Genomic DNA, 16,433 nt, shown 5'->3' with positions numbered 1-16,433 from the left:
CAATATTATACATCCAAACCTGCATAGATGTGAAACCAACTCCTTTCTTCTTCAGGAGATTCAAAACAAATTTGTACACTTTGTCTTTGGCATTGTTCTCTTTCCTAAAAATATATATCAAACCGTATAAAACACAAATTCATATTTCCTATATTGCAAATAAATACATCCTTTCAGGAATAATTTGAAACATAAATTAAAGTTGAAAAGTAAAGATAAAATTTCAATTTTATATATCAAATACAAATTCCATTCTTTGGGTTTTTTGGCAATTACAGAACTAGGTTAAAAGAATAGGAAAGGTTTAATAACCATAAATATCCCAAGTATGTTATTGACATAGACACAACACACACCATACACCACAAGAAAAGCTGCAGAAGTACATGTATACAAACTAGAATGTTTTAAAGACAGGATGCTGGTTTTTAGCTCACCTGAGCTCAAGTGAGCTATTCTGATCACATTTTGTCTGTCGTCCGTCTGTCCGTAAACTTTTCACATTTTCAACATCTTCTCAAGAACTACTGAGCCAATTTCAACCAAACTTGGCACAAATCATCCTTAGGCAACGGGGATTCAAAGTTGTGAAAATTAAGGGCCACACCCGTTTTCAAGGGGAGATAATTAGAAATTAATCAAAAATCTTCTTCTCAAGAACCAGAAAGCCAGGATAGCTGAAACTTGTGTGGAAGCATCCTCAGGTAGTGTAGATTCAAAGTTGTGAAATTCATGACCCCTGGATGTAGGGTGGGGCCACAATGGGGGGTCGAAGTTTAACATAGGAATATATAGAGTAAATGTTTAATATTCTTCTTCTCAGAAACTAATCAGCCAGGAAAGCTGAAATTTGTGTGGAAGCATCCTCAGGTAGTGTAAATTCAAAGTTGTGGAAATCATGGCCCCCGGGGGTAGGGTGGGGCCACAATGGGGGGTCGAAATTTTACATAGGAATATATAGAGTAAATCTTTAAAAATCTTCTTCTCAGAAACTAATCAGCCAGGAAAGCTGAAACTTGTGTGGAAGCATCCTCAGATAGTGTAGATTCAAAGTTGTGAAATTCATGACCCCCGGGGGTAGGGTGGGGCCACAATTGGGGGTTCGAAGTTTTACATAGGAATATATAGAGTAAATCTTTAAAAATCTTCTTCTCTGAAACTAATCAGCCAGGAAACTGAAACTTGTGTGGAAGCATCCTCAGGTAGTGTAGATTCAAAGTTGTGAAATTCATGACCCCCAGGGGTAGGGTGAGGCCACAACTGGGGTGTCGAAGTTTTACATAGGAATATATAGAGTAAATGTTTAAAAATCTTCTTCTCAGAAACTAATCAGCCAGGAAAGCTGAAACTTGAGTGGAAGCATCCTCAGGTAGTGTAGATTCAAAGTTGTGAAATTCATGACCCCCGGGGGTAGGGTGGGGCCACAATAGGGGGTCAAAGTTTTACATAGGAATATATAGAGTACATCTTTAAAAATCTTCTTCTCAGAAACTAATCAGCCAGATGATTCTTTATAATTGTTAAGACTTTGGCTCCAGGACAATTCTTCGGCCTCACAAGAAGGTTCAGAGTTTGATGTAGCTTTATATCCCATATATAAACAATTGTTAAGGAGCTTTTTGAGAACTGCAATACTCAACATGTGATATGACTATAAAATCATCCATTTAGAAAAGGGACTAATGATTATAAACAGAAGAATATCTAGGGGGGAAATGGATTTTATTTATACAGGATCTACCTGTATTATTGTACATTGTCCAGATTGTTTGTTGTACATTGTCCAGATTGTTTGTATTATGAGTCCATTAAGCTGATTTTATCATACCTATTGTTCCTCAGGTGAGCGATGTGGCCCATGGGCCTCTTGTTAGATATACAGTGGATAGAGTAGTGTACTACAATGTGCAATTTATTTTACCCTGTCTACAGTGTTGTTTATCAACACTGAAATAAATATTTGACATAGTCTTACCACATATTGAAATCTGTTAAATTTAAAATGTGTTATTAAAATCATAAAGTGTGCATTTTTAAAAATATTTTTTTTAAAATTAAAATAATACATTTAATTCATATCCCAGTTGTACCTACCTTGACGAGGGTAGTTTATTATATGCCTTCTGGACGTTCATCAAAATATCAAAAACATTAGCAGACTCCTTTCCATTTTCTTCAGCTGCATCCGTCTTGTCTTTAAAAAAGTAAATATAAATGCTAAAAATATTTCTTTTTTTTAAAGGCATAGTAGATTCTGATTATGCTTCCACTGCATTTGTAAATTTCACGTTTTCAATGCTTGTGCCTATCAAACTTTCTCGTTCGAGACACCGAAGTTTTTATGCAAGATAATTGTCCTGTGATCATTTAATTTTAATATTCATACAAAAATACCTTGACATTTAAACTTTCTTACCATTCGGTTTTGTGTCGACAGAAATGAACCGTACGCCAAATGACTCATATCCAAAACCGAAATCGGAGTATCCGGATCTGTTATTGTAGAAGGCTGTCCCTCTTCTGCATTAGAAGTCCGAATTTCCGTCACTGACACGTTGCTCTGGGCAAAATGCGGATAAAGTGCATCACCTATTCTTTGGTTTGCCCTTCCACTCATGAAGAAGTTTTTGGCTAGCGATTTATTGCTTCCACAACATGCTTTTACCTTAAAATATGTCTGTCCCGCCATTTCCCTGACCCGGTCACTTAAATGTTTGTAAAAGCCTCGTATTGTACAAAGCGCTTTAATGATTAAGATGTATTAGTTATAGTTATAGAAATGTCGTTCAGTTGAGAAAATTCCGGAATAAGAAAGTTTTGGGAGGGTATAAAACTAATTATTTTTATTTTCGTAAATAGGAAAAAATTGGGTCGACGGAATCGTAAACCAAGAGAAAAAAAACTTTGGCTTTAAAGAAATCATTTCAGTGCACTTAGGGAATATTTATTGACACACCTAAAAAAACAGACTGAAATCCAGGCGCATTTATTTATAGCTTGATCTCATTGAAACAATAAAATTAGATAAAGAGTAGTTTTTTAGCCACCTTCATTATTATAGTTATTACAGTCAAACCTTTATTTCATAAAAAGACTATCCATAACAAAAGGCTATCGATTTGGGCAAACTATAGTAGTATAATGGTAAAAGTGACTTATCCCAAATGATATTGTTGTTTACTGTAAATTCCTTATTTTAGATGAGTACCGGTACTTAATTTCGCAATCCCGCTGTTTTGTATCAAACCACTAGAATATAAAATCGCAAACGCACAACATTTATTCATATTTCTTATAGTTCCCAACTCTCTAAAAATAATGGAGAGGTTTTAAAATCTGTGAAGCATGCTTCTCGCGCTTTAACACATATAAAAATTCCTCGCATTTAATTAGGAATTTACAGTATATACAGATACTTTATGGGTATACTGTTGTTTCATTAATATTCAAGGGTATCAATTTTCGTGGATAAAGTGAAAATCATAGTTTCAAGGATACGTAAATTCGTGACCAATGTCAATACAAAATGTTAATAAAAATTGCACTTCAATGAACATTTAATTTTGTGGATCAACTAAACAACGAAATCCACGAAAATTGGTATTCAACGAATATTGATGAAACCTTAGTAGTCTCAATGATTTGAGGAAGGTATGCTCCTTTAGAGTGGTTTTGCCTCCCCAAAGATTAATCCAGATCAAAACGATATGGGGGCATGATTAAATGAACATGCTGCACTTAATAATGATGCAGTGCTATCTGATGTGATGTTACCAAATGATTACCACTGAAAATTGATCGTGCTGATAGTAGAAAAAAACTTTTCTTTTTTTTTGGACAGTCTAAAAATGTTCTACGATTATCACAATTACCACTACATGCTTCAAGATCTGGTGAATTTAATTCCTATGATAACACTGATTAAGACCACAACAAAATATTAAGTTCAGTCTACACTCATACAACCTGCATAACACATGATATTGGCAGTCATACTCCAGCAGTATCCAGAAACATGCTCTTATATAAATAGGGCCTGTTTGTGAGGGTAAGTGTTGAAATTGACACCCCGAGAAAACCATTGTCAACCGACGCGAAGCGGAGGTTGATGATGGTTTTCGATGGGTGTCAATTTCAACAGTTACCCTCCCAAACGGGCACTATTTATTTATTATACTGAATGTCTTCTTTTTAAAGAAAATTTAACTGCTTTGATATAGAAATGAAGTGAATTTTACGGCGAACCGTACGCGCATAATTTACACGCATGTAACAATTCGTTGTGTTACCCGTTGCCAAGTGCGTTGCTAATGCTGAGGGAAATAGAACGAATTACCAACTGCGTCTAAACCAATCAGATTTCAGTATTTAACATGAAAGTATAATTTTAAAAAATGGGAAAAAAATTTTGTCTTTATGTATAATATGCACCCCCACCGGCTTTTGATCAGTTTGGCTGAAAAAAAAACCCCTGAAAAAACAAAAAAAACAAGACTTTACAGTAATCAGATAACCTCTCTACACTTTAAAATCTACAAATTACATCTTACATCAGGTTATATCTTATCATATACTAGCATCAGCTAGACCACAAAAATGCTAAACCAGTTAAATTTCTATTTAGTTTGTCTGCTAAATTTTTCCTGACAAATTGACTCTCAGTAAAACCAGAATCCACTGTATCGATAGAGAATACATGAATAGTTGTTTTATTATATGATTCAGGGACAAATTAATACAAACATATGAAAACGAGTGTTTTCAAGCAAAAAAAAAAAACCCTCATCCTCTTTTAGTTTGAAGCCAAAGCTGAACACAATGAGAAAAGTGATATTTCATTGGAAGACAGAAATGATGATAACCAATATTGTAGTATATCGGAAATACCCAAACTATATTTAGTCCATTGTAGAAAAACCAAATGTATTACATGTACTCATCTCGTAGGTCACATGCTGGTGATTATAAAATTTTGGTTTTAAGATTGTTGGATATCAGCCAAGCAGAGAGTTAGAAATTAATCAATCATGATAAAATATTGTATCACATGATATTATACAATATAATATTGTGTTAAAATATATTAAATTATATGAATGGTTGTCTCATGAAGGTGATGCCTTGTCTTTGTGAGCTCTGTAATCTTTGATTACCTATGTTTTCATAAAGGAAAGAAATATTGGCTGTAATCTTGTACAATTTTCGAAAATAATTTTGACCAGTTGAAGGTGCAGACATGACCCAAAAGGCTGAAAGTAGTGAGATGGACTGGGAACCATCCTATTGCGACATGGAGATACAAACAGATGTACCTAAACCAAAATATTATGCACCAAAAAAAAGACTGGACCCCAAACCAAGACCAGTGCGACAAGCTCAGGTTGCAGTACCTAAAAGAATATATGGACGTCCTGGTGAAGAGGGATCTAAAGGTATCTCTCAAAACTTACATGTGCAATCAGATAAAATTTGAGCTTGAAAAACTGGTTATTTTAGTTGTGCATGTATTATTTTAATTAACTTTTGAAAGTGGAAGAGTAAGTTATTTTGCCTGATGTTAAATTTAGAAAATGAAGAAGAGTGGCCAGTTGTGGTGGCCCTGGATTTTGGAACAACGTATTCGGGATATGCCTTCTGGAGAAAAGAAAATCCTTCAGAAATTACCACAGGGAAATGGAATACTGGTTCAAAGGAAGTGTTGGAATCATTGAAAACTCCAACATCATTGCTTTTGAACCAAAAAAACGAAGTTATAGAATTTGGTTATAAAGCAGAGAAAATCTTCAAGGAATTGGCTGAAGACGAAGATGACAAAGAGTATAGATATTTCCGCCAGTTCAAAATGATGCTTCACAATGACACAGTAAGTCTTTTTGATTGATAAACACTTAGCTCTTTATGCCAGGGAAAGGTGAGGGTATAATAGACTGATTTTTTCATAAAGAATGATGTAAATTAGGGCCCCCAGTAAATTGCCCCCCAAAAATGATTTAAAAATTTCTGTTACACATTTTTTTTGTTCAGTCTTGCATGTACTAAATCCTTGAAATATGTATCCTCATAGAATACCCTTTTCCCCATTACAAAGCAATCAAATGGGAGATGTGAAACAGTGCTGTTTAAAGGTAAAAACGGCAACTGATTTACTCTTAATCAACATACTTCACTTTCCGAGGTCGATTAGGGTATTAAGGAAAATTAAGGCAAGTTATGTGGTGAATCAGTTGTAAAATCTCTTAGGATTTGTTTGGTATGAAAATGTTCACAGAATAAATTTCAAGATTAGTTTAAAAAGCATAAACTGTGTGCAACGTTTTGTTCACTATAAAAATACAGTTTTTTGTATGAATGGAAAAAACTCCACAGTCCATCAACCTTAATTTCAAGTGGAGTTACAGTTCTGCAGCTTACTGGCATTCATTTTCATTTTGAAGGAAAAAAGATATAGCCCCTCCCTACGTGAAGGAAATTTCTACATGCTTTCAGATATCTGAAAATAATTATGCCCAACACAAATAGCCAGGGGTATAATGTTTTTAGCTCACCTGAGCTGAAAGCTCAAGTGAGCTATTCTGATCACATTTTGTCCGTCGTCCGTCTGTCCGTCCGTCTGTCCGTCTGTCCGTCTGTAAACTTTTTACATTTTGAACTTCTTCTCTAAAACCGCTTATCCAATTTCAACCAAATTTGGCACAAAGCATCCTTATGGGAGGGCGAATATAAATTGCAGAAATGAAGGTTTGATCTGTATTCAAAGCGGAGAAAACCTTGAAACTGTAGAAAAAGGGGGGTGCATTTTTAAAAATCTTCTTCTCAAGAACTACCGAGGCAAATTCAACCTAGTTTAGCATAAATTATCCTTATGGGAAGGAAAATATAAATTGCAAAAATTAAGGGGTAATCCTGTTTCAAATCTGAGTTATTACGAAAATAATAATAAAGGAAAGGCGTGTTTCAATCAGTTTAATAGCTTCGGGTTCGGCATCCGGTAAAATGATTCCATACTCTTTGTTTTAAAGCAGCCATGACATTAGCCTATACGAAAAAGGGTCGATCTGACTATGATGAATTTGCTTGTTGTGCAACAGTTCGCGTAAGAAGGGAAATTTTGAAACATACAAAATATATTGGTGCCGATTTTGTGAAGTAAATTGAGGCTAAATATTTCAATGCGTTGACAGTTTTCACACATGACGTTGATGTTCACTTGTTCTGATTTTCGTTTCGTTCTCATTATGCTTTGTAACCTGGAAACTATCGTCTGTATTTCGTGATTTTTACGGATCAAATCAAACAGAGACTTCGGTAAATCAAACAGTTAACTGTTTACCTGCGCAAATTAAGCAAAATCTGATGTAGGGGTACTGAAATACAATTCATTCTATCGGTAATTCGGCGGATGGTACATGTAGATTAATGCAATAGGTTTTGTTGAGATGCTCGGCATTTTCTCGAGTTTATTCAGTTTAAATAGAGTTTGATATCGCTGACGGAATATGTTGGTATATACATGTATATATATGATTCATTTCGAAAAAATAAATTGTGTTCTTTATTTGTTATACATGTTGTGCATGTTTCTTGTGTTTAATTGTTTACAATTTCTATTTACTAGCCGTATTTGAGTGTTAAGCTTCGAATTATAAGCAAGAAATACAGAGATTTGCTCACAATTCTATGTTTGTACACATATCTTAAAAACTAAAGCTTAAAAAAGTAAAAAAATTGTCAATATTTATTAAGAAAATTTTCAAAGTCTGTTCTTCCAGAAACCAACTTTAACAACTTATTGTATTGTAAACTTAACCTTTTTAGCTCACCTGAGGGTGGGGCCACAATGGGGGGTCGAAGTTTAACATAGGAATATATTGAGTAAATCTTTAAAAATCTTCTCAGAAACTAATCGGCCAGGAAAGCTGAAACTTGTGTGAAAGCATCATCAAGTAATGTAGATACAAATTTGTGAAAATTATGATCCCCGAGGGTAGGGTGGGGCCACAATGGGGGGGGTCGAAGTTTAACATATGAATATATAAAGTAAATCTTAAAAAATCTTCTTCTCTGAAACTAATCGGCCAGGAAAGCTGACAATTGTGTGGAAGGATCCTCAGGTAGTGTAGATTCAAAGTTGTGAAAATTATGACCCCCGAGGGTAGGGTGGGGCCACAATGGGGGATCGAAGTTTAACATAGGAATACATATATGTATATAGAGTAAATCTTTAAAAATCTTCTTCTCAGAAACTAATCAGCCAGGAAAACTGAAACTTGTGCGAAAGCATCCTCAGGTAGTGTAGATTCATAGTTGTGAAAATCATGACCCCCAGGGGTAGGGTGGGGCCACAATGGGGGATGGAGTTTAACATAGGAATATATAGAGTAAATCTTTAAAAATCTTCTTTAATCAGCCAGGAAAGCTGACACTTGTGTGGATGCATCCTCAGGTAGTGTAAATTTAAAGTTGTGAAAATCATGACCCCGGGGGTAGGGTGGGGCCACAATGGGGGATTGAAGTTAAACATAGGAATATAAAGAGTAAATCTTTAAAAATCTTCTTCTCAGAAACTAATCAGCCGGCAATGCTGAAATTTGTTCGGAAGCATCCTCAGGTAGTGTTGATTCAAAGTTGTGAAAATAATAACCCCTGGGGGTAGAATGGGGCCACAATGGGGGGTCGAAGTTTAACATATGATTATATAGAGTAAATCTTTAAAAATCTTCTTCTCAGAAACTAATTAGCCAGGAAAGCTGAAATTTGTGTGGAAGCATCCTCAGGTAGTGTAGATTCAAATTTGTGAAAATCATAACCCTGGGGGTAGGTTTTGGCCACAATGGGATGTCGATGTTTTACATAGGAATAAACAGAGTTAATCTTTAAAAATCTTCTTCTCAGAAACTAATCAGCCAGGAAAGCTGAAACTTGTGTGAAAGCATCCTCAGGTAGTGTAGATTCATAGTTGTGAAAATCATGATCCCCAGGGGTAGGGTGGGGCCACAATGGGGGGGGGTCAAAGTTTAACAAAGGAATATATAAGGTAAATGTTTAAAAATCTTCTCAGAAACTAATCAGCCAGATGATTCTTTATAATTGTTAAGACTTTGGCCCCAGGACAATTATTTGGCCTCCCGAGAAGGTTCAGTGTTTGATGTACGTTTATATCCCATATATACATGTAAACTATTGTTAAGGATCTTTTTGAGAACTGCAATACTCAACATATGATATGACTATAAAATCATCCTGTTGGAAAAGGGACTAATGATTATAAACATAAGAATATCCAGGGGAAAATGGATTTTATTGATACAGGATCTACATGTATTATTGTACATTGTCCAGATAGTTTGTATTATGACTCCATTAAGCTGATTTTATCATACCTATTGTTCCTCAGGTGAGCGATGTGGCCCATGGGCCTCTTGTTGTCAATGACTAGCTTTCTTGTTTTTGTTGAGATTCCTAATATGCTTTATGGGAATATAGATGACATTATGCAACCAATGCCAAAATTAAATCAAGTTTAAACAAGAGATGTTTGTGAAACACTTATGCCCCCTCCCTTGGAAACATCCACAAAGAAAATGAATGTAAACTGCAAATAACTGGAATGTTTCTACGTCCAAGGGGTATAACTCTGTCGAAAATTGCTCTATCATACCAAAAATCAAATTTGACCTAGATATTATTTAGATAAACCTGTATACCAAATTTTATTTCAATATGTGCACCCTCTGCAAAGAAAATGAGCAGAAACTGCAAATAACTGGAATTTTTCTACATCAAAGGGCCATTACTCTGTCGAAAATTGTTCATTGTACCCAATATGGAACTTGACCTAGATATTATCGTGATAAACCTGTATACTAAATTTCATTTCAATATATTTACATTCTACTGTGTTTTCCCATTAAATTCCGTGATGTTTAAATGCCTCTAAATGCAACACCTATTCACTGCGTATGAATTTACGAGTAATATACATAAATAGTTCTTAAACCGTGATTTCTATGTTATCAGTTAAAAAATGTATTTCATGAACGTTGTCAAAACACCATGTTTTATATTTATTAAACAAAAAGTGGACTTTATTGTTAAAAGCAACATTTCAAGAGTTATTTATCATGGATTATATTTTCATGCTCGTCGATCTCATCTCAACAGTCTATGTGAAAACCAGTTTAAACCGGTTTTACAAAACAGCTGTTCTTGCTGTTACTTATTCACTCCCTCCGTGATCTGCACTTTATATCGATTTATTTAAGTAAACAATTGATTTCTTCAGTACGGGAATGTAAATATAAGCATTAAATGATTTATTTTTGACGTCGTCGTGTCAATAACTGCCGTCAGGTGAGTAGACAAATTATCATAACGCGCTAACGCGCGTTATTCAATTTGTCTGCTCACCTGACGGCAGTTATTGACACGACGACGTCAAAAATAAATCATTCAATGCTATAATGTTCATCATCTGTGAAAAAAATGAGAGGAAACTGTTGGTGGTCCGACAGACAGACCGACTGACAGACAGCAGGAAAGCAATATGCCCTCCCTTCTTTGAAGGGGGGGGGGGGGGGGCATAAAAATGGTTACTCTTATTTCATTTTAATTATTAAAGAATCAAATAATATTGTTCTTTATTTTGGCAAATTAAGGATGCAATCCATCAGTTTTTACCAGAGTATCATTTCTTTTATTTTGCAAAATAACTGTTCTTAAACTATCAAATAGAATTTATGAAACATATTTAGTAAATTTACATGTTTTCAAGGAATTTTAATTCCATTATTTTTCTAGCAATTTTGCCCCTTATGAACTTAATTACGCCCTCCTTTGAAGAAGGGAGGGCATATTGCTTTGCTGCTGTCCGTTGGTCGGTCGGTCTGTTGGTCGATCCACCAACAGTTTCCGCTCATTTTCTTCGCAGAGGATGAACATATTGGAATGAAATTTGGTATACAGGTTTATCATGATAATATCTAGGTTAAGTTTGATATTGGGTACGATCGAGCAATTTTTGACAGAGTTATGCCTCTTGGACATAGAAAAATTCCAGTTATTTGCAGTTTATGTTCATTTTCTTTGTGGATGTTTCCAAGGGAGGGGGGCATAAGTGTTTCACAATCATCTCTTGTTTTTTTTGCATTTATTTAATTGCATAATATCCCTGAATAGGATTTCATAAACTATGTAGTTAATAAGCTAGGATGCAGGACATGCATGTATTTAAGCATATATTCAGGAAATTCCAACTGTAATATATTTCTGGGAACTAACGTTTTAAAATTTTTGCATGATCTCTTAAATATGTCTTAAACTCTTTAAAAAAACTGTGCATGTATTAGGGGAAATGATGAACTACTTATATGTCTTAAAGCTTCTTTTATTTAATTATTTGTTGTAATTAATATATACTTTGCCATTCATTATGTGTAGAATTTTGAAGTTATATATATAAATTAAGTTTTACAGTTAATTATAGGATATACCGGTATATTTGATTTCTCTTTTTAGTTACTTGATGAAAAAAAGTTGATACCAGATCACTTGACGATACCTTTAGAGGCACTAGAAGTGTTTTCTTTATCCATTCGAGACCTTAGGGATGAATGTTTTAGAGATTTTGATAATAAAAGAATAAAAGTTGACCCTGACGATATACTATGGATTCTGACTGTACCAGCAATATGGGGTGAATCTGCAAAACAGTTCATGAGAAAAGCTGCAGAAAAGGTAGATAGTGTTTGATGAGCTTTTAAATCTACAGAGCTTTTAATATGATGGGTAATAGAATACTTATCAAACAGTTATGGGGATCAATTTTGATTTTCTTGCACTTCAGTTTGCATATATGTCAATTGCAAATTTATGAAATTTTATGCTAGGCGGGCATTCCATCAGTTCAACTGAAACTCGCTTTGGAGCCAGAGGCAGCAGCTATTTATGTGATGAAAGAAGCTAAAACAGTTTTTGGAAAAGAGTCTGTTACAACATTTAATCCTGGTACCAAAATCATGGTGGCTGATCTTGGTGGTAAGTTTAATTTGATAACAAAATGATGTTTGATAAATTCTGGTATAATCAACAAGTAAATTTCAAGTTCTACTACACTCTGGTCCACTCATAAATCAATTGAAAATATTTCTAGTTTAGATAGTTCTGTTTTTAAAAAATTATATACTTATTCGAAACTTTAAGGTGGGACAGCAGATTTAACAGTTCTGGAGGTAAAAAAAGACAGAAAGATGAAACAGTTGCACCAATCCGCTGGAGGGGCATGGGGTGGAAATTTGATAAACAAAAAAATATGGGAAATCATGGCAGAAATATTTGGAAGCGATGTTATTGAAGACTTCAAAAAGCTGACATCAGATTTCATGGAAATGGAATCCATCATTGAGCTCAAGAAAAGAGATATCACTGTTGGAAGTAAACTTGAAATACCAATTTTTCCATCTCTCTCTGGGCTTTGCAAACAGGATTATAAAACATTGATTAAAAATTCTAAATATGGTAATTCTGTTAAAGCACGTACAGGGAAGTTGCGTTTTGAACCTGATAAGGTTCAGGAAATATTTGACCTGACTTTCACCAACTTATTTACCGTCGTTGAGAAAACTTTGGACCATGAAAACGCAGTAGGTGTCAAAGACATAATTCTTGTTGGTGGATTTGCCCAGGCAGATATCATTGTTAAGCAGTTTGAGAAGAAGTTCTCTGGATACAAAGTTATCGTTCCCACAGACCCAGTTCTTGCTGTCCTAAAAGGAGCAGTGATGTTTGGACAAGACATTGACATTATTTCATCTAGAATAACTGCACACACCTATGGTTTTGATGTCATGCGATATTTTATGCATGGGGATCCCAGAGGCAAAAAGAGAAAGGTTGATAACGTTGATTATTGTGTCGAAGTATTTGAGAAAATGGTGGCCATTGGAGAATCAGTTGATGTTGGAAAAACAGTCAAGAAAGAAGTTTTTGCATCCTCAAAGGAAATGAAATCGATGATTTTGAAATTCTATCAATCAGAAATCAAAAATCCAAAATATGTTACCGATCCTGGTTGTAAGTGTATTGGTAAACTATCGGTGGAAATGCCAGATCTAAGTGGCGGTACAGAACGGTCAGTGATAGTTTCGATCAAATTTGGCGAAACAGAAATCACTGTTTGTGGCGTGGACAAGACAACTGGGAAAAGACAAGAAACCATGCTCAATTTATTGGGCGGAGAAACTGATTGAAAGCAAACAAGTTTTGACAATAAATAAGAGGAAAACTTAAACAAAAAAAAAGCCTTTGTTGCACAATGATTAATTGAAATTGTTTTTGGTTATATTTGTTTCTTGTTGAGTAGATCGATACTCTTGGTATTTTTCTTTTTTACATTCTATGTCAGACTTAATATTTATTTTTTAAAAATCCAAGTTTGACCATTATATTGTAAAAATGTGTTACAGGGACATGGTCACAATTTTCTTTAAAAGTAATTTTTCCATCCCCCCCCCCCCCCCCCCCCCCCCCCGATTTTAATGTTTACAATGCTTCAGTAAGGCAGTTATAATAGTCAACCAGAATATGAGTGTCAATGGTCGAGTTATCAAAGAGATAAAGGTCTCGCAATTCTTTGGTTTGTAAATAAAGTTCTTGTTTACAATTTGAATGCTGATAAGAAAATATCACGTTTTTACCAAAAATGAATGTGACAAACTCTCGTAAGTGTGTATTTATGTGGAAACCGAATTGGCAGATAGAAAACATCAGCTTGAAGAAGAGATTTTACCAGTTTATTGATCAATGTTAACAAGAACATGGCATGAGCCTTTTTTACATACATGTAACAAAGAATTGTAACCTCTGTATTTTGCACTCAAATTTTTATAGATCATTTGAAATGTCTAATTACTAAACAAGGTAGAAAAATGAATTTTAATAAAAAATCATGTCCATGTCCCTTAAAAGTATTAACCTGGGCTTGAATACATATACACTGTATAACGTTTGAATTATTCATGAATTAATTGTACATTGCCGTATGTCTATTTTTGGCGTATCTTAAATTTGTTAAAATGGGGATGAATCTATAACCCTTTTGATTTGCACACATTATCTGCATTTTAAAAAGGTTCCCAATTAGCATGCAAAACCGAACTTAATTTTTACGTATTGTTTGCTTTTAAATGTAAAAGTGATCGCGAAAAAGAGACAAGCAAAAATTGGATCATTACCAAATTTGTATCAATACGATAATTTAAAACAATTCAGAATCGTGTGTACATCAGTACATATAATCAGCTTGATAGCATGGATACAATGTTGAGGAAGAACATCGATGGAATCGACCGGATTTAAAAGTTTATGCTTGACATGTTTATTTTTTTAATAAAAGAAAAAGTTGCACTGTAGAATACTTTATTGAATAATATTAAAATGCCTTTTTGGATATTGTAACATTGCAGTATATTTTCATTTTCTTGTACTAATATTTGCCATTTTAATGTACACTGTATGTATGGTATTTTCTTTCTTCCAAATTGGGTTTCTAATTTGTCTAAGGAATGATATTTTTTTTTTCTTATATTCATGTATATTTTTTGACAACCTGAAAAATGAGTTTCTAGAATAATGTAAAATTTGACAGTTTCCTGTTCCTTTCTATTTATATGACAAGATCCTTTTTGGGACTTTTCAACATTTCTCAATAACAACTGGAAGAGGATCATTTGTTGTTATTAAATTCATTGAAATAATGAACTGAATCTTCAATTTGAAAAGATTTATATAGGTGATAAGCGAATTTTTATTATATATTATTTACCAAATGAAACGTTTTACATCATTTAATTATTTGTTTTTTTAATCGAGTTTAATCTTTTATGAACATTTTTATGTAAGAACATTGTGTTAATAAATAGTAATCATACAACTGAATTTGGTTTTTGAACCAAGTTTTTTTTCTGGTGTTCCTCTGCTGACAACATAAATGATTAACGTGACATAGTACACAAACATTTTATGGAACTTAATTTATAAAGTACATGCGTCTCTTGTGTCTCTGAAAAACATTATTTTACCCCCGCTCCGAAGGAAAAGGGGGTATATTGTTTTACCCTTGTAAGTCTGTCTGTCTGTCCGTCTTTAACAAAAATTTATGTCGCATTTTTCTCAGCAACTAATTATCATAGAGCTTGAAATTTTAACACACTATTTGTTTAGGCATGATATATCGTGGGATAAACTTTTGTACCAATCAGATGTCAACTTTCTGTTAAATGACGACTTTGTTTATTTTAGCCTAATTTTTAAAACAAACTTCCGTTCAAGATTTCTCACCAACTATTTATCACAGATGCTTGAAATTTCAACATACTATTTAGGCATGCCATATTGTGGGATTTATTTGTGTACCAATCGGACGTCAACTTCCTGATAAATGACAACTTTGTTTATTTTTAGTCTACATAATTTTCGTCCAAGATTTCTCATTTAAAAAGCATATACAGTGATAATTGATCATATATTAGCCACTTTTTACTGCACTTATGTGACGTAACTTTTAGCTCACCTGAATACAAGGTTGAAGACCATATGGTAAAAATGTTTTAAATCTTGGAAAATCTTCTTCTCTACTACCATATAAATTTTTTGAAAACTAGATGCATGATTATGATGTCCATGAAGCCCTCTACCTTAATTGTGAAATTCATGACCCCTAGGTCAAGGGTTCAGGCTCTAGGGTGGGGCCAATATGGCCAAATAGTAAAAATGTATTAAATCTTAGAAAATCTTCTTCTCTACTATCATATATATTTGTTAAAAACTAAATGCATGGTTATAATGTCCATGAATCCCTCAACCTAAATTGTGAAATTCATGACCCCTTGGTCAGGGGTTCAGGCTCTAGGGTGGGGCCAATATGGTCATATAGTAAAAATGTATTAAATCTTAGAAAATCTTCACTGTTTTCACATTTTTTACAACTTTTCTTGAATCACAATTTAACAAAATCAATACTATACAAAGCATCCATAAGGAAAGGAGAACCTGAACTGTAAAAATGAAGGGCGAAATTTTTTTTTAGGTCACCTGAGCTGAAAGCTGAAAGATTAAGTTTACACAGGAATATATAGAGAAAATCTTTACTCAGGTCACTCAGGTGACCTATTGCAATTGGTCTTCGTCCGTCGTCGTGCGTTGTGCGTCGTGCGTTTACAATTTTACAATTTTAACTTCTTCTTGAAAACTACCAGGTCAATCGTTACCATTTTTGGTGTGAAGCATCTCTATGGTAAGAAGAATCTAAATTGTGAAATTCATGGCTCTACCACCCCTGGGGTGCCACGGGCGGGGCAAATATGCAAAAAAAGCCAAATTTTCAAAAATCTTATTCTTTACTCCCACGCATGTGAGGAAAAAACTGGTTGCAAGGTTAT

General features: G+C 34.1%; 1 protein-coding gene across 6 annotated transcripts in view; it reads left to right on the top strand.

The window, feature by feature from the left end:
- Positions 1 to 14,376, top strand: part of LOC105327207 (uncharacterized) — a 51,969-nt gene extending 37,593 nt beyond the window's left edge. For all 6 annotated transcript variants that reach the window (XM_066076759.1, XM_066076758.1, XM_066076756.1 and 3 more), the window contains 5 exons: positions 5,223 to 5,432; positions 5,568 to 5,863; positions 11,515 to 11,733; positions 11,886 to 12,033; positions 12,199 to 14,376. In XM_066076759.1, the coding sequence (XP_065932831.1) occupies positions 5,223 to 5,432; positions 5,568 to 5,863; positions 11,515 to 11,733; positions 11,886 to 12,033; positions 12,199 to 13,244 (1,919 nt within the window). In that variant the 3' untranslated portion in view covers positions 13,245 to 14,376. The remainder of the gene's footprint in view (positions 1 to 5,222; positions 5,433 to 5,567; positions 5,864 to 11,514; positions 11,734 to 11,885; positions 12,034 to 12,198) is intronic.
- Positions 14,377 to 16,433: the final 2,057 nt, after the last annotated feature.

Source organism: Magallana gigas, chromosome 2 (genome assembly GCF_963853765.1).
Source record: "Magallana gigas chromosome 2, xbMagGiga1.1, whole genome shotgun sequence".
NCBI classification, from domain to species: Eukaryota; Metazoa; Mollusca; class Bivalvia; order Ostreida; family Ostreidae; genus Magallana; species Magallana gigas.
The sequence above is the reverse complement of the archived record's forward strand: the minus strand, read 5'-3'. Positions and strand labels throughout refer to the sequence as shown.